General features: G+C 37.6%; 1 protein-coding gene across 1 annotated transcript; it reads right to left on the bottom strand.

The window, feature by feature from the left end:
• Positions 1-11,520: 11,520 nt before the first annotated feature.
• LOC124456595 lies at positions 11,521-12,628 on the bottom strand. Its single transcript, XM_047007002.1, has 2 exons — positions 12,546-12,628; positions 11,521-12,403 (listed from the first exon to the last, which is right to left on the bottom strand). Exons 1-2 carry the CDS (start codon positions 12,626-12,628, stop codon positions 11,521-11,523), a joined length of 966 nt encoding a protein of 321 aa, XP_046862958.1.
• Between the last annotated feature and the right edge of the window lie 6,724 nt (positions 12,629-19,352).

The raw sequence follows: 19,352 nt of genomic DNA, 5'->3' as shown, positions 1-19,352 counted from the left end.
AAGTTTGAAACAGAGATTGTTCATAAACAATTTTTCGTAATTTAAATTCCGAAATTGCTTGGTTCCTTGTTTTGAAGAATGGATGTCAGCCTGTTTGACGAATTACTAGAAAAATTGAAGCCACTCATTACAGCGAAAATTGAAGCCACTCGTTCGAAGGTCTGTGAAGCTTTATATGAAGTTCTCAAAGACGAATACATGAGGGTGCCATCCACACGATCACAATGGCTGCAGCTAGCGAGTGATTTCGAAACGAAGTGGCAATTTCCCCACACTGTGGAGGTTATTGATGGCAAACACATACAAGTTAAAGCTCCACCTAATTCTGGGTCAGAGTTCTTCAAATATAAAAAATACTTAAGCTTTGCTCTGCTTGCAATTGCAAATGCAAAAGCTCAATTTGTTGCTTTCGACTTGGGTGCCGCAGACAGTAAATGAGATGGGGGTATTTTCAAACAAGGACACTTATCAAAAATATGTGAATCTGAAAACTTTCCATTACCAAGCTGCATAGAGCAAAGCTCACTTCCGCCAATTCCATATTACATATTAGGAGATGAGGCTTTCGCACTAGAACAAAACATCATGAAGCCGTTCCCACATCGATCTGCCATGGGCGACGCAAAAGTTTTCAATTATCGGCTCTCAAGGGCTAGAAGAATTGCTGAAAACGCCTTTGGGATTCTCTGTGCACGTTTCCAAATTTAGTCAAGACCTATGGAAATGAACGTTGCAAATGCAATGGTAGTTGCTCAGGCATGTCTGGTTCTGCACAATTTTCTAATGATGAAAAGGACGGAGTTTATAACCCTCCTGGATTCATTGACACCGAAGATGAAATTGGCAATGTTAGACAAGGTGTATGGCGCAACCTTGTTGTAGTATAGTAATACAAAAAGCACGAATGCTGTCGTGTAAACTTGTTTATTGAGCTTGCAACTAACGACTGCCCGCTTCGGGGTGTTGCCCGTTTCGGGGTGTCCCATAAGGGGCAACTATCATTACATCCCCCTTCTTTCAATAGGACAAAATTATAAACATAACTTGGTTCTCAATGGAATACCAGGAAGATAAGAGATTTTTTTAACAGTCTATAAAGTGTTAATATTTGTAATCAATGTTAATATTTGTGTTTATATGATCTGTCAGGCTTCTAAAATAAACACGATTTACACAACATAAGCCAAGCAAAAGTAGACGCATTCGGAAACTTCTTAGAAAGATGATTTCCGACAGCCGAGGTCTTTTTTTCGCATTGCGTGGATTGTGCGTGATAATTTGCGCGTAAAGCCCTAATTTGCGTCAATTTAAAACTTATCGCGGGAAAATGGAAATAATTTAAAATAGTTAACAGTCTCTGCATATTGTACATCACCGAACAATACAAACGAAGTTAAATTTCTGTTTATGTTTTCACTGGTAAACTGTTCTTAGAAAGCCCGGCGCATACAAGAGCTATGTGCTCAGCAAAATGTCATTTGTGCCAAGTGGCGTAAGCAAGTTGCTCTTGTATTCGCGTGCTATTTCCGACGACGTTTGCCATTCCAGGCAGAACTGGAAAATATCTTACATGTTTGATATTTTTGCAACGCTTTGCAAAATGCTTTGTGGATTTGTCCGTTTGCGGCGTCTTGTAGCAAATTGCTTTTGTGTTTTTAATACAGCGCATGCCCAGTAAATTTAATATTAAACCAAATTAGCGGCTCCGATTGAACAACAATATTCAGTCGAAGGAGCAATTTTAGATAATAAATTCAAATGATTAACTTTAGATGATAAACTTTGGCCTTCGATCAGCAAATTTAAACGGAGACCAAAGAGAGTCTGCTGTTGAGGAAATAAAAAATCCTCCATGTTTTACAACTAGAAGCCTTTTAAATGTCTGTGTCAACAGACATACAAGTGCTACATCGTCTTCTTCTTCAGAACCATAAATTGACGCAGAATTTAACTTATTCAGTTGAGCAAGCAGCTATTTTTGGTTTGATATGAAATTTATTGAACTTGCGCTGTATTGAAAACAAAAAAGAAATTTGCTTCAAGACGACGCACACTGACAAATCGACAAAGCATTTTGCCACGCGTGGAAAAAATATCAAACATGTTAGGTATTTGCCAGTCCTGCTTGGAATGGCAAAAGTCGTTGGAAACAGCCCGCGCGCACGAGAGCAACTTGCTTGCGCCACTTTGCACAAGTGAATTTTGCTAAGCACATAGCTCTCACATGTGCGCCGGGTTAGTGTTACAGTATTTCTTTTTATGTATGTGATAACTGCATATAGCCCTTGAAATGTTTTCAGGTTCAATCAAATTAAAAAAATGTATGTACTAATTCTTTAGGAGATGGTGTCTTGTCATGAGTGATTTTGTTAGTTATATCTGAATTGAATTTATATGAATAACCGCTGTCTGTAAAGCGTGAGTTATGCGTGTCAACACTTTCGTCTTACCTTTATTGTGAAGTTTAAGGAATCTGTGTATCAGTGTTCTCGCAGTGTTGATTTTTTGTTTTTATCATGGTGTCAATAAAAATGAAAGCTTCCTGTAAATGTTAAAAATAATAGTTTCGTCTTGTTTTGAGATTCTGTGTCCATGAATGCAAATTTCTTTTTATTCACGTATTCGGCAGTAAATGAAATTTGTATGTCAGAGGAGTTGATGCTGCCTAGAACATAAGCACGATGTGGCCATAGCTTGGAAACTTAGTCTGTTTGTGGACAAAATTTACTTGTTATATTCGCTTTTGAGGATATGTCTTCTCGTAAAGAGACAGATGGATAGCTATTCTTTTACTTTGTTGACGTTTATTGCAATTCATTTCCACCATGAGGCTTTTCGTCGCTATTAGTTCTATATACGCCATGTCAAGAGAAAGTACTTTTTTCAATTTCATTACCAAAAATTGAACTTTCTCACAAAATTTTGGCAGAAATTGGGCAGAAATTGCACTATTAGACCCATGTAGAATGATTGTTAAAACACCAATTTTGATTCTGCTTTAAGAATATTTATCAGAAAGGAAACAGAAAGAGACAGAAAAGAGACATTAAGGTAATAAAAATATAAGTAAAAAATTCGTTTCATAAACACTTTAATCAAGAAATGCTCATAACAAAAATAGCTTATTAGAGGAAAATACAGCTAAAATAATACAAAAAAGCATAATGCTTTATCCAACAAGTATAAACTATAACGACCTTATTTAACAACATTTGATTGTTAACCTTCCACACCGCCTCCATGTAAACAAGACGAGTCTACTCAAATGTAGAGACTCTTGCGTTACAAGTTATGGGCTTGTGACCAGTATAACAGAGTTAAAAGTTGAAAGGCTTATTATCGATTATCCAACTAAATATTTCTTTCCATTTTTGTGTGGAAGCATGTTAAACAGTTCATATGGACAAAGCTCGAATTCCACATTGAATATACGGTAACATTAACCCATGCTATTGTTACACAAGAATCATTGCCCTTAAAACATTCTGCTTCCCAGTGGAAACGAATGAATGTAATACGAATGTTAAACATAAATTGTACAAGCATCCCGCTTTCCGAAATGACAATAAATATAAAGTTTAATACTTGCAATGTTATTAAGCAATAAAAAATTAATAATGAAAGTTAACATTTAAATGTTTTTAGGTAATATACACAAACTGTTACCTGTAATTCACTGACTGATCATTCAATCCAAAAAAGTTATATATATACTAATTTTGCTTGTGATCTTTACGTTTCATCATGTTGAAATTAGTGAAAGTTATCATGGTTTAGTCTGATTTGTCACAACTGCAATATAAGACCCTAAAATTCCTATCAAATTTATGTCATCACAAAACTTCCTATAATTATCTATACTAATGCCCTGTTAACTTAAGACCGGAACGAAGTCAAACCAGTACCAGCTCGTGTCGGCCATGATATTATTTATAGTAAATGTTTACATGAGACCATTACGAAAGTAACTCTGAACGGTCTAAAGTCGCACCGCCTGCTGCACCGATCGAGTGAGCTCAGAACGGTATGACTTGAAACCTGCAACAATCATCAACGCATGCGCACAAAGCAAATTGCAAAAGTATAAAGGCTAGGAAGCCTAAAATTAGCCTGCAAGAGACATTACGCGAATGAACATTTTTCGTGTTTTCATTCCAGTCTCATGTAAACAGGGCCTAAGTGTGAGTGGTTGCACGTGTTCGTTTACCAATACGTCCTATGGGTTGATCAAATCTACAATATCCATTTCTAAACTTTTTAGATCACCGACTCTTTAAGAAGTGATGTAGGAAATAATCAGATTATTACATTGGAATGAGCTTTAATTTTTTGCGTTTTCATTTTTGTCATTCATTTTACATTTGATTCCAATGAAATTATTCCATCTTCTAAACAATTGTACAAGAGATCATCAAAGTTATCGAAATGACCAAAAGGTGTTTTTAAATATCCAGCTGGTTTTAAAGAGGAATTTCAAAGAATATACTTTTTTCCATGCACCCATACTGATTTCTTGATAATTTTTCACACCTTACAAAATTCTTGTTTGCAGTAACTAAGCATCATTTTACGATGGCCTTGTATTGACTCACTACAAATATGAGCAAATAGCTTTTAATTAACTAACATGTTTTCTTTCAAAAATGATCAACGCAAAAATAATAAACATTAAATCACATCCGAATTTTTCTGAATTTGTTCAGCAGGCAAATATGTTGTTTGTGTAGGATACAATAAGCTAAAGCCTTATGGTTTTCCTATTGATGGTGCTGTCGATGGATTCAGTCGACGAATTTTATGGCTGGAGGTGTCTCGTTCCAACAACGATCCAAAAATTATAGCAATGTTTTATCTTAATCACGTTAAAGAGGTGCATGGTTGTCCAACCCAACTTGTTACGGATTGTGGGACATAAAATGGAATCGCAGCGACAATACAATGTTTCTTCAGCTCAAATCACGAGGATGAATTGGCAGGCTTAAGATCACACAAATATAGTTCATCTCCGTCCAACCAGCGAATAGAAGCATGGTGGGCTTTCTTCAGAAAGCACAGATCAAACTGGTGGATTAATTTATTTAAAAACAAGATTGACTATGGAATACTTGATATGGGAAATGTATTCAATGTTGAGCGTTTGTGGTTCTGCTTCTCAAAAATTCTTCAGAACGATCTTGATAGGGTAAGAGAACAATGGAATTCTCATCACATTACAAAGAGTCAACATGGTAATGTTAATGGAATTCCAGATATTATGTACTTACTGCCCGAATATCATGGGCGCCAGGATTGTTTAATGGAAGTCTTGCAAGCTCAAATTGATGAAATGGAAATACATTGTCAAATGGAAGAACTAGAAGAAAACATTTTTCACCAATATTTCATTTACGTAATGGAAACAGAAGGTTTGTCGTATCCAAATAATGAACGAGATGGTTTACAGTTATACCGAAGATTGACATTATTACAAGAAAATTAAACGTAATCAAGAAAAAACATTAAAAATTAGTATTAAAAGCTACACTTTCAATTAAGACTGACTTTGAACATAACTATCATGATAGTATTGATGATTTCGTAATAACGTTTTAACACGCAACTAGCAAGGTCCTTTTGAAACAAAACTCCCAACTATTTTACAAACAACTTAGTAAGATTGCTTTGATAATAATCAAAGGGAAACAAAAAATATTCAACAACTAGCCTGCTCAAACTTATACAATGGTGAAATGCTACGCATCTTTGTTTGAAAGTAATTCACTGAACTCTTCAGATAGCTCACTGTATGATTGATATGTTGAAGGGATCTCAAGTAGGGGCCCACAAGTGTGAACAACTGGTCTACGAGCTGTGCCGTCCAGAACAGTAAACGAAACCTGTATTCCTTGAGAACCTATAACGTCGCTACCCGTGACAAACTGCAAAAACAGAGACAACATGTTTCCTTGCAAGGACCTGATGTATTTCTTTAAATAGTCTATACATTGTCTTTCTTGGTCCGTTGCAGGTGAGGATTCAATTAATTTTATCACTTTTCTCGTTGTTGGTTTTTTAGTATCGTACATCTTGTTTAAAGTGTCAATGGATTGGAAATCTGGAAAAATCTTCAGGCGTTGAAGAAGAGAAGACCAGCAATTCAAAATGTATCGCGGTTTTTGGACAATCTCCTGATGCGCAATTTCCGACATAATTTGCTTTATATTTATTTTCGATGGGTTACAAAAGCACTTATAATTGCTCAAGAATTCCAATACGTCTTCTTCAACTGGAGCGTTGTCTTCACTGAAACACCGATCAAAAATCTCTTTTTCGTCCTGTGCGAGACACTGGCAGAAAGATGACAATAGAAATTTGTTTGAAATGCCATCATCACCGAACATACAGAATGACATAAAGCCAACTGACAAGGACAATGGATAATACCCATCTCTGACGTAACCATAAACCAGAATACGTGCAATTGCTTCCCACTCACTTTTCTGGTAGTCGTGTCTTATTGTCGGGATCTTTTCCTGAGCTCCAACAGCCAATGAGGTGAAAAAATGATTCCAAAAAGAGCTAAGGGCATCACGAAAGACACCATCGCCTTGTTCTTCTTCCTCTCTGCCATTGTAGCCAATAAGAGTAATGCTGAGATAACTATTCAAGATCACTTTTTCTTTAAATGTTAGGATCATATCGTCTCTAAGAAGAGATCTTCTCCATACAACTGGGTGAAGAGGGCCCTCTTTTATATTGCGTGCCCAATCCTCTACCATAAATAGACTGCCGTGGAAAAGAGTATCTATGAAAAAATAGCAAAACCAAAATTTGTAAAGAATATGAAACCATCATAAAGACTAATATGCATAAGTCGTATATCATCGTAATTGTCATATTTATGTGACATATATGGAATTATGGTGACATTTATTTTGCTCTGATTGGCCATTGACAATTACGACTACATAAAAACTAACTTTCAACTCACAAACATACCACAAACATTTTCCATTTCTGTTGAAATTAACGTCAAACTTTCATTTTCATTCTCTTCCAACAAAGTACTACCTGTATGTGAATGCAATTAATCTATGAATTTCTGACAATTTAGCACAGGAAGTGATTTATTAAACAAGTGTAATTTAAAAAGTGCAGAAAGTACTAAACTTCAATGGGCTACGTGAATCTTTTATGAATGAAAAATCTCGGCAAACTGGCAAAATATGCTAAGCAAACGAGCAACCCAGTAATCAGCATTACCATTTGACCTTTGCTGCATATGCTGTGTTAGTTTTGAGAAAAAAGAAACAAAAAAAAAATGGTTAGAGATTGTTTCACAACACAAAAAACAGGTTTTTACCAGCAATAATTAATTTCTAGAGCCCCTGAGCATCCTTGCTGCAATGCTCGGTTTGTAATTATTTTGAACAACAGATCCATGCACAAAACTGTAATAAATATGTAATAACATACTTTCAGGCATTTCAATGACTTCACTTGAATTATATGAATATTCAACTTCATTGATCATGTTTGACTCTTCGATTAAATCACCAATGTTTGACTCTCCACTTTTTGTGCTCTTTTGAGTAGTGGTGCACATACTTGACTCCAAACTAACTCCTTCCTCTGCAATATTGCTGAAGACTGATTCCCTTGATTCCACACAAGACATGTTTGTGTTTGACTCTTCAGGGATACTACTTAAACCTGACTGTGCACTTAAGTTGCTGATATTTGCTTCTTGAGTAATACCATGAGCACTCGACACTTCAACTATAGTTTCCAAATTGTTGGCATTCTGCAAGCTCAAATCATCATCACGAATTTTAGTCAAGCACTGTGCAAAAGAAAAAAACATTATCTTACAGCAAAAAATTTATTTATGGCTGTATAAAACGTAATGATGATAACATTTGAGGGCAAACACACATACTGCTGGAAGTTTGGGAGCAAACACATTTTGGGTTAACCATACCAAAATTAGCAGTACATGATAATCATAAAAAATTGAGACAGACTACCAAATAATGCCAATGAGGCTGTAGTTTGGTTTAATTTTCTATCTCCTAAAGTGCAAAAGGCATACTCTTCGTTAGGGTGAAAACCTTCACATAATTACAATAATTTGATGGTGAATTATTACCTCATCAACAATATTAAGATCAGAGTCACTATTGACTTTACAGCAATGAGATGGCTTGCACAAAAATTTTAAGTATTCATCAGTTCTACACACGTGAAAAGTAAGGCGGGAATACTGTCTTCCAATCTCTTTCTTGTATCTTTCCAAGGTAAACGGTTCACTACTTCCAGGCAAGTTGCAGACTCTGGTACGATCTGGATATAAAAGAGTAAATCCAAAAGGTTCACCAGATACTTCACTGTCAAATTTCACAATTTTCTCAGAGGCTTTCTCGAGTAATTCTTTTGCGCCAATCGTTGGGGCAACAATCAAAGGTAACGTACTTCCTCGAACAAATTTTAGATCGTCTTCACGAAATCTTCTCAATCCAACATTGATATTCACTTCGCTGGGTGTTTTATCTTTTGTCTCATTATGTTTTGCTCTTTTAGCTTTGGGACGAAATCTTATGGTTCTTTCTTGCTCCTTTCGTTTCCTGTACTCTTTGAAAGACACAGGAGTACAAGATTGGCCAACTGTGGTTGTGCTCGCCGTTGATATAGTCAGATTTGAGTCAAACGAATCACAAGCATTAGATGGAACATTTGTACCTTGATTTTTGTTGATATTCTTTATCGGACAAGCTGCTGAGTTACTTATGTCTCCAGACGTATTATGACCACAGAGGTGGGAAAATTTTGCTTGTAAAAACAACAAACAACTGCACTGACTACAAAACATCATATTCCCTCAAATCTCGACCTTATAATATCATTATAAGGCGATATGCCATGCGCCAATTGAAATAATAAATACAGTGCTTCCACGATTTAAATGTTTGCTTCCACATTTAAAAGTTTGCATCCACGATTTAAATGTTTGCTTCCACGATTTAAATGTTTGCCACCACATATTATATTTGCTGATGTCCCTTACGGGCCATCGTATCATTTACAATGAAGACTTGCCTTTACATTTTTGGTTGATTTTCAAATTAAGTAGATTAACAAGAAAACTGGATGCTTTTAGGAAAGCTTTAAATAACATAAGCGTTCTATATGTACACTTACTGCATGCTCTAGAGGAAAGGGTGAGTTTTGCTCGTAATTATTGCATGCAAGGCTCAAGGAATAAAACTCGATATTTCCAATATGGAGCATACATTGGCTAAGTATATTAGCATACAGGAACCAACACCTTGAATTTAAACAATTTTCTAATAAGATCAATGTCCTTCTGTGCAGTCTTACGTACGTTAAAAGTTCATAGCAAAATGCTACGATATGAGCACGAATTTTTGTTGAATCTCCAAGAGTTTTCACATCTTTTTCCTATTCCCTTTAACTTTCGCCTTAAGAAAAGTTTTTTTTTATTTTTTAGCTCCATAGCTGTTTGTTTGTTGTGATATAAAAACGAGTGAGGAGCAATTTTTCATCTGTTTCCCTAAAAGGAACCATTGAATTTATTTTATGCGATGTAATTTACAAGTAACTAATCACATTTAACATAGACTGCACCTACAAACAAAACAAACAAACAAACAACATTTGTATTCCGGCCAGTATTAATCCCCGCCAAGGGGGTTGACCGGTCCATGAACTTTTCTACGCCAAACGTCTCTATCTCTCGCCATATCTCTCGTTATACCCATCGCCTTCATATCACTGTTCACAGCATCCATCCATGTCTTTCTCGGTCTACCTCGTTTGTGGATTCCATCAACCTTCATATGCAACGTTCTACGAATTTCAGCACTTTCTTCCCTCCTTTCCACATGCCCAAACCACCTCAAACGCTGGCGCCTTACTCAATTCTCGATACACTCAACACCAACCCTTTCTCTTATCTCTTCACTTCGAATCCTATCCATCAACGTTACACCACACATCATCCTAAGCATTCTCCTTTCCGTCGACGCCAATCTTGTCAGGTCCTCTGCTTTCGGCGCCCAACATTCTGCTCCATATCCCAAAACACTTCTAACACAGGCCTTATACAATTCTCCCTTCTGTTTCAACGAAATCGACTTTCCGCACAACATTCCCGACAACTCTCTAAAACTCCACCACGCTGATTGAACTCTGTTCCTCACCGCTTGCTCGCACCCTCCACCATCATTTAACACATCGCCCAGATATTTAAACTTCTATACACCTTCCAAACTCACGTCACCCAGTTCAAACCGTTCAATCGCGACTCGCCCACCACTTCGACACGTCCCGCATTCAAAATCAGTTACTCTTGTCAATGCACCACGGACACCTGAACATCTTCCATGAACCCACTTACTGCATTTCCTACACATTATCGAATTCACTCCAACTCTTTTCCCACACACACCACATGGCCATTTATCACTGTCCTTCACATCCACCTGCCAGGAGCTTCTCATGCCCTTCGTCTTTGCCTCATTCACTTTCATTCCCTTGACTTCTATTGCCGTTTTCCATTCTCGGTACCATTCCATGACTTTCTGCTTCGACTCCGCCACTAAGACAATGTCATCTTCATACAACAAACACCAGCATCCTTCTTTTCTTCTCACTTCCTCTGTCAGTACATCCACCACACAAGCAAACAGTAACGGCGACAAAACTGAACCTTCATGAACACCAACTTTTACCTCAAAAACACCAGATCTAACACCTTCATCCATAACCACCGTCTCTACACCTTCATAAGTCTCCATAACTGCCCGAACCATATTCTCTGTCACACCTTTTTTACGCAGCGCGTACTCGATCACCTTTCTCGGAACTCTATCAAACGCCTTCTCCAAATCTACAAACACCATATACAATACTCTGTCCTTCTCCAAAGATTTCTCCTGCAGCTGCCTTAACACAAAACACGCATCCGTCTTTCCTCTCCCCGGTATGAATCCATACTGCTTTCCCCCATCCGAACAACTTCCCTCAAAATTCTTTCAAACACTCTCTCTACTATCTTCAACGCATGCTCCATCAGCTTAATAGTCCTGTAATTCCCACATACTGTCGCTGCTCCTTTTCCTTTGTACAGCGGGACCACTAGACTCTTTCTCCATGTACTCGGCATCTTTGAGCCCCTCAAAACCTCGTTCGCATTACACAACTCTCTCCGCATAGTTCATTGTCCAACATTTCACCCACTTCACTCGGTCCCGTCGCCTTCCTTTCTTCATCTTGCGCAGCCGCCGCCACCTCATCAACAGTCACTGTTTCCCACGGCCCCAAAACTTCATCCGCTTCAACTTCTCCATTCCACTCATTCTCTACATTCATCAAACGGTCACAGTACGCCCTCCACACTTTACCCTGTCTTCCACACCTTCACCTCCCCATCGTGGTTCTGCACGCCGGAGCACCAAAATATCGTTCCTCTCTTCCGAAACAACGCTTTGTCCATTCTCCCATTTTAGTCTTGATGCCTTTCTATCGCTTTAGCCACCTCCTTTCGCAACCGGATGTAATCGATCCTATCTGCTTCAGTCCGCGACTTTCTCCACCTTTTAAATGCCAACTTCTTCGCCAATCGCTGACTCGTTGATCCCACCACCATGCCTGTTCTTTTACTACACCGCCTTTACTTCTACAACATACCTTCTCCGCTGCCTTTAAAACACCCTTCTCCAAGCACGTCCATCGCTCCTCCACCGTCTCATCCTCAACATTCAATGTCGCAATTTCGTCACGGAAACACTGCTTCCCTTCATTCGATCGTACATTCCCTAGCTTAAGCTTACCTTTACCCTCAACCTTTCTCCTCTTCACCTTCTTCATTCTCCAGTCCATGACCAGCAGCTTGTGCTGGGTCACACATTCTTCTCCTGCAATCACTTTTGCATCCTTCATGTTTTTCCTCTGTTCTTCATTCACCAGTATATAATCCACCACCGTCCTACTGTCACCAGATTCATACGTCACAAGCTTGCTTTCTTCCTTTATAAACCACGTATTCACTACCACCATCTCACAACTCGCTGCTAACTCCAATATCGCCTCGCCTTCAGCATTCATATCACCAACTCCAAAACCTCCATGCGCACAGTATCCTTTTCTTACGCTTCCCACATGACCGTTCCAATCACCAAGCATCACACATCGCCCTCTAATGTCTGCTCTCACTGCATACACGCTGTCGTAGAACTTTTCCTTCTCCTCCGCACTTCGTCCAACCTGCAGAGCATACACCACAATGAAACTCTCAACTTCGGCCTCAATAACTACATCAACTCTCAGGACTCTGTCCGAAACTCTCTTCACTGCTACAACCAACTTCGCCCAATCATACGGTGGCCGGTATGTGCCACAGCTTCTGCGTAGAAATATTGTAGCTGTTGCATACAAATCAAGTTTCTACGTACAAACCCGAGTGTTCTCCGTACAAATATAATGTTGCTCCATGGAAAACGAACTGCTCCACACAAATGTTAACCTTCTGCTTGTTGAAATGCTACTTCTCCACACTTAAAGAAAGGTTACTACGAGCAAATAATCCCTTCTCCACGCTGAAATTATCTTTCTCTATACAAATAAACATACCGAACACTCTCTTACCCCCTGGCAAAAATAACACACGTGCACACACTCAAAGTCGGGGGGGGGGGTAACCGAACTCAAAACAAACTCCTACTACACCATAACGAGCAACAAGCGAATGAAACCATGAAGTTGTGTATACAATGCGGAGAACATGTTGAAGATAAGTAGAACTTTTGTCCGAGCTGTGGAAAGAAACTATTTAATAGTAAGTTTTAAATAACATGTGTAGCAGAAATCCGAGAACATTTTGCTTAATCGTAAAGTTTATTTGCAATATATCAATCTTTGACTTTGTGTTGCACGTGTTCGTTCTAACGGAATTATATTAAAGTTTTATCCCTCCAAATATAATTATGAAGCTTGAATTATTATGTTTCAGGTTTGTCAGAGATAAAGCAATATAGTTGCAATGCATCCACGCCTGAAGCACACGCAAAAGCTCGGGCAATTACTTTTGAAGAATTTAAACAAGCGAAAGCAACTAACAGGGTAAAAACCTTACCATCAAGGGGAAAAAAAGCAACTTTGCGTGGAAGAGTGAAAATACAGATCGGGATAAAACAGTACGACAAAGATGTTTCCTTAAAAGCCCTAAAAGGAAGAACCCTTCCCCTAACAGTTGATGCTGACATTGATGCACGGCAGTTGTTACAAGAAGCGATAACTAAACATTCGAAACATTTTCGAACATTTAGTTGTAGGAAGAAGTATCACTTATTATACCCGGATAACACAGAAGTGAAGCGTCTACGGTCATCTCATAACTTGTTCACACTACAAAAATATAAAGAGGAGTTGGGTAAGCCATTTTCAAGAATATATCTTTATTTGTGTGCGCATGAATGTGTGGGAAGGGCTGAAATGCATGAGCTTGGACTAAGCAGCGATGATGATCAAATGGAAGCCATATTTTCAACTCCATCTTTTGGCAGTCCTTCCAATATATCTTGTCATAGTACCCAATCTATTAGTCCTATTGCCCCATCAACCAGTACTGATCCCAAGTGTAATATTTCTATTGCTCCATCAACTAGTACTGATGCCAAGTGTGTTATTCCTTCCTATCCACCACTATCGTCTGTGGTTTCAAGTCGAGCTGAACCACCATCTGATATCCAGGCCCTAGACAATGTAATATTAGTTGAAATTCATGAGACTCATGATTTAAACAAAGATAGGCATTGTCCAACATTACCTATAAGGAAAACAACCCAGCCCAGTATTTTGCTATTCCTTGCACAAGATGGTGGTAATAATAGCAAAAAAATTCCATGCCCAGTTTGTTTTGAAAGATTCGATAAAAATGAAATTGCAAGCCATGCAGATGAATGTGCAGAAAGATTTGACCCTATTGGTAGAGTTTCTGATAGTGAGAAAGATGATGGTAATGTAGAGAATAATAACGTAGATGCATCTGGAGAAAAAGTTGTGTCCATTGTGAATCCCCCTATTGCACAAATTAAAGATCTCATTTCATCCAAGCTATGTCCAAATATTGACAAAAGTCACCCAAATAAAGTTAATGTCAGGAGAATGTATGCATTTGAAGATTACGTGGAGAAACGTAGAAAACAAAGGCAAAAACAACAATTTAGAGAAGATTCACTCTTAAAAGTGACTTTCTTTGGAGAACCTGCGGTGGATGAGGGTGGTCCCTTGCGAGAATTTTTTACAGGTAAACTAAATACTTGCATTGCGTGCATGTTTCTATATTCCATAGCCTGCATGTGTCCAGAGACCATATTTATTCGTGTAAGGGGAGGCAGCGCTTGATTGCCTAGCTTTAACAACCTGTTTTATGTTGTTCAAATTTTAACGAAGGATTGGTGCAGCAAATTACAGATCCTATGTATTTTTCATGATGTTTACTTTAAATCAAGCCAGGGCCTTATTTTGCATTTTCATTACAGAATCACTTCATCAGATGAGAAGAAAGTTATTTCTTAATGGTGTCCCTTGTGCCAATATGAGTGCTTTGGCAAAAGAAGAATTTAAAGTTGCTGGAGAACTGATGAGCATGACCATTGTACTAGGTGGACCTGCTCCTTGCTTTCTTAAAAAACATATATACAGGTATATTGCAAAAGGCATTGACAATGTGACTGCTGACATTGCAGACGATGTTGTGGAAGATCTGCATCTGAAAGATGTCATTGAAAAAGTATACGATATCTGTATCCATTTGAGTCCTTAACAGTTATACCTATGTACTTTTTACATTTCCAAACAGGTATGTTTTTGAATTAATCCAGTTAAAAAGTTTTGATGATGACGATTCATTCCAGTCAGCATTGATGACAGATAATGTTTTTGAAATTTTGGACAAGATTGGTTACAGAGGGGTACCAACCCGAGAGAAATTATCTTCCAGAGATTCTATTATAAGGTATTTTGTTTATTAGCTATCTGAATAGTTCTAGCAACATATTTACATAGTCTAGATGTGCTACTAAGTAACATATATAGCATGGCTGCTGGTAACAATTGTTCCAATGTTGTTGTTATCAATAGACAATGTTTATTGTCTGATATATGTATATTTTCTAGTAGTGTTGCTGTTTATTTTAGATCTATTGTTGTGTTTGAGTTCAGTAAGTTGATGCCTATGTTAAACCAAATTATCGATGGCCTTCGCTGCTTTGGTACATATGATTTAATAAAAGAATGCCCAGACTTTTTAGAACCTGTCTTTGTGCAGAGTGGTTGTTTCTCGTTGACACCAGAAGAATTTCTTGAAGACATCAAAGGAGAATTCAGTGAGAATGGTTCAAATTACAAACAGCAGGAAATAAACATCTTTAAATATTTTCATGATTATGTGGAGGAAAAAAGTGAAGAGACAGGTAATGTTGTCAATCACTGTATAAAATACTTCAAGTACAAGCAAATTAATGCTTAGCGTTTTCTGTGATTTCATGAACTGGTGTTAACTTTTGTTACAGGTGAGGATCAATTTTCATTACCTGCACTACTGCAATTCATAACCGGGTCAAGGAGTGTACCTCCTTTAGGTTTTCCCCACAAAATTCAAGCATGGCTGCCAAGATGGGTGTAAATGTAGACCTGTTGCTTCAACATGTGACTTTAGCTTAACTTTACCTGTACACTACCAGCAACTGGAATTTAATTGTGTGATGAGTTCAGCAATGATTGAGTGTGCTGGATTTGGAAGAATTTAGAAGTGGTACACTAGAACAGTTCAACTATTACAAAACCTATTGTACGTACATTGACAAAAATAAGATGTAGTACATTTATGTTATTTTTGTTGTGCAATGATACATTATTAAGAGGCAACATCCATTAGCTTTTGAAATAGATTGAAAGCCTCTTCTGGGCTTGTGGGATATTGAGTGCCTTCACTTTCCATTAAATGATGAAAATATTGCTGATAATCGTCTTCATAGTTCTGATTTTCATCATCAACTTTCAGTTCTATCTCAGCAATTTGAGCTTCTGACACTGTGCAAATTGTTTATACCTCCAGAACGTTCTGGCAAATAAAATAGTACATCTGGCTGTCCAGAAACACTATCATGCCTTAATGGGCGGATAAGATGTGAGTTTCAGCTGGCTTTAACTTTCTGAAGGTCATCATTCAGTACAGCATGAAAACAAAACCAAAGGCATTCCCTTTCAAGGTGATTGCTTATATTTAGCACACCAGAGTTACACATATCTTTAAAGAAATTTATCCACCAATGGGTTCTCATCCTTCGCAAATGAGACCACCAGTTTTCAATTCGTTGATTTCCAGTAGATGTACCATACTGATGTGCTTTTTCTGCACAATATTCATCATCGCCATTAGCTCTAAAAAAACACTGCATTGCTGCCATTGTTCCATTTTCAGTTCCACAATCTGTTCTGAGCAAAGCTGGGCAACCTTTTAACTGCTTAACAAACTCAAAATATAACTGTGCAGGAGTAGCTGGCAAATTGTTGGATTTCACAACTTCTAACCATAGTACTTTCCGAATGTATCCATCAACTGCACCATGCACAGGGAAGCCAAAGGGCTTAAGCTTGTCATAACCTTTCACAAATAAAAATAGATATGTACTGCTTCAAAACTATCAAAAAGACACTTCCTGATAAATATTTTTTGAATGCACACCAGACATTGCACTGATTTTATTTAGTGGAGGGGGATTATGTACACATCTACGTGAATTTTTATTGCCAGCAAACAAACAAAAGTGGGGAAATGTCAATTAATATAAATCTCTTAGACTAATCATTTAGCAGTCATTTTCTATTTGTATTTCTACTATTATATATTTCTTAACACCATTTTTCTCTTACCATCTGCATGCCAGCAGTGATTTGGTCCAGGTGACAAATATATTCTTCTCTTCAACTTTTTTGCTTTTCTTGCTTCACTTGCTGCAGGGTTAAGTTCATACAAAATTCTGCAAACCATTTCTCGGGGTGCATGTACATTATATACTATCCTCAAAGCATGCCAAATGGTCCTGTATCCTGACTGTTCTCCTGCATTTGCCATCTCTATTTTAACCAGTTCTCTTACATATGCTTCATCAACAGATACATTCTTTCGCTTCAGATTATACTCTCTTAGTCGCCTATTGAGTGTTCTAAGACTCATAGATACTCCATGATGCTTTGTCAAGAAGTCAAGAATAACATCATAGGTATAGCCACAGTTGAAGTAAAAAGCAATGGCTTCTCTTGTCTGATCTACAGCAGGTTGGTTTGCAGCTGCAAAATTAAGAAATACATACTATTTAAATTTTATGTTATTCAAAACTTTCAACAAAATAAAGAGATAGTAACCATAAATTGTACATAGACAATACAATAATGTGAAATTTGTTTTATATATATGTATAAGACTAATAAAGACACCTATCATTTAGTTGAAACATAGACATTAAGTAGTAAGATCCAAATGATTAAAATCGTTACGATTTGTACAAACCCACAAGCTGATGTCCACATTCGTCGCAAAATCTATAATCGTTTCGACATATGTTAAGGCAATTTTCGCAATTGATCATTTTGCTCGTTATGGTGTAGTAGGAGTTTGTTTAGAGTTCAGTTACCCCCCCTCCCCCCACCTGACGTTGAGTGTGTGCACGTGTGTTATTTTTGCCAGGGGGTAAGAGAGTGTTCGGTATGTTTATTTGTATAGAGAAAGATAATTTCAGGGTGGAGAAGGGATTATTTGCTTGTAGCAACCTTTCTTTGAGTGTGGAGAAGTAGCATTTCAACAAGCAGAAGGTTCACATCTGTGTGGAGCAGTTCGTTTTCCATGCAGCAACATTATATTTGTACGGAGAACACTTGGGTTTGTACGTAGAAACTTGATTTGTATGCAACAGCTACATATTTCTACGCAGAAGCTGTGGCACATATGGGCCACCGCACAATCCTCTCTTATCGCAAAGCCAACACCATTCGTGCCAGTTCCGTTTCCCTTCCAAAAACAACTTAAATCTCGCTCCATTATCTTCACCCTTTATGACTCTCGTACCTTCACATTTAAACCTTACCTCCTGAAACCCACACACATCAACTTTCCTTCTCATCAACATATCCGCCACTTCTGCACTCCTTCCCTTCATTGTCCCAACGTTCACTGTGCCTACCCGAAGGGTGACACTTCTGTTGTTTATTTAAGATTGATGTGGATTAGGATGCTTATTTATTTAACACAATATATCTCTTGGCAAGAGAGAGAATCAACTAAGAAAAATAAACAAAGAGGAAGGCAATGCATTGTAGGATACAGGAAGTGATACACACACAAAACTGTATACATGAGTAGACAACTCACAAGTATGATTAAAACCTAAACATGAAACTGCCTTTATACAATAACTTCCACCAACATTCTATCCGGAGATTCTTCGCACCCCCTGCCCACTGAAGGGCTGCCGGAACTGGGGGCCATGTCTTCTTTTCCAAAGTTCAAGAATTTTCATTTAATTTAAGTTCATGAATTTTGTTGGAGCAAAAGTTTTACGGTAGAATGCCCTTCCTTACACCAACCCCTTTTAGTCGTCTTTTACGACACGCAGAGGATACGTTGGCGCAATTCTAAGCCGGCAACCACAAGGCAAATAGACTGCACCTACGTAACAAAAAATTTTTGTCTAGTATTTCAGGATGCAATCTAGAAATAAGTTTCATGTAAATCTTTAATTGATGTTTTAGGTTTTAAATGCTGTAAAAGAGCATATACAGTTATTTCTAGTATTCGTTGCGACTGATATGAGAAAGTTTGGCTCTGCATGGTTGGTCAGTATCGATCTGATTTTCAACGATCTGATTGATTATATAATTAGGGAATCAAAAGGTATTTTATTCATTCCATTATCGGACTCATTAGATCGAGGTTTAATAACCCTTACCAACATGAATCTTGTTAGTCGTGCTCGAAATTTAATTATTGCAGGAACTGGTATATTTCAACAGTGGATCTCAGCAAAGTTTTTAGACAATCGAATTTATGACCATGATGAGTGGCCAAAATAATAGTGTGTAATTAATGTTTCAGACATTTAAAAAATATTTCTTTGCCAAGTTTAAAAGAATGAGAGTTCTTGCACCGTTAATATTTCTAGAGGAATGTGAAAGAAATATAAAGTATGCCGGTTTTCGGCACATAAATCCATTGTTGTAAAAACATTTTATGAGAGAGACATTTTTAGTTTAAGTTTTAAAGAATAATAACAGTTCTAGCAGTGTTAACATTT

The sequence above is a fragment of the Xenia sp. Carnegie-2017 genome, unplaced genomic scaffold (genome assembly GCF_021976095.1).
Source record: "Xenia sp. Carnegie-2017 unplaced genomic scaffold, XeniaSp_v1 HiC_scaffold_57, whole genome shotgun sequence".
In the NCBI taxonomy this organism is placed as follows: domain Eukaryota; kingdom Metazoa; phylum Cnidaria; class Anthozoa; order Malacalcyonacea; family Xeniidae; genus Xenia; species Xenia sp. Carnegie-2017.
The sequence above is the reverse complement of the archived record's forward strand: the minus strand, read 5'-3'. Positions and strand labels throughout refer to the sequence as shown.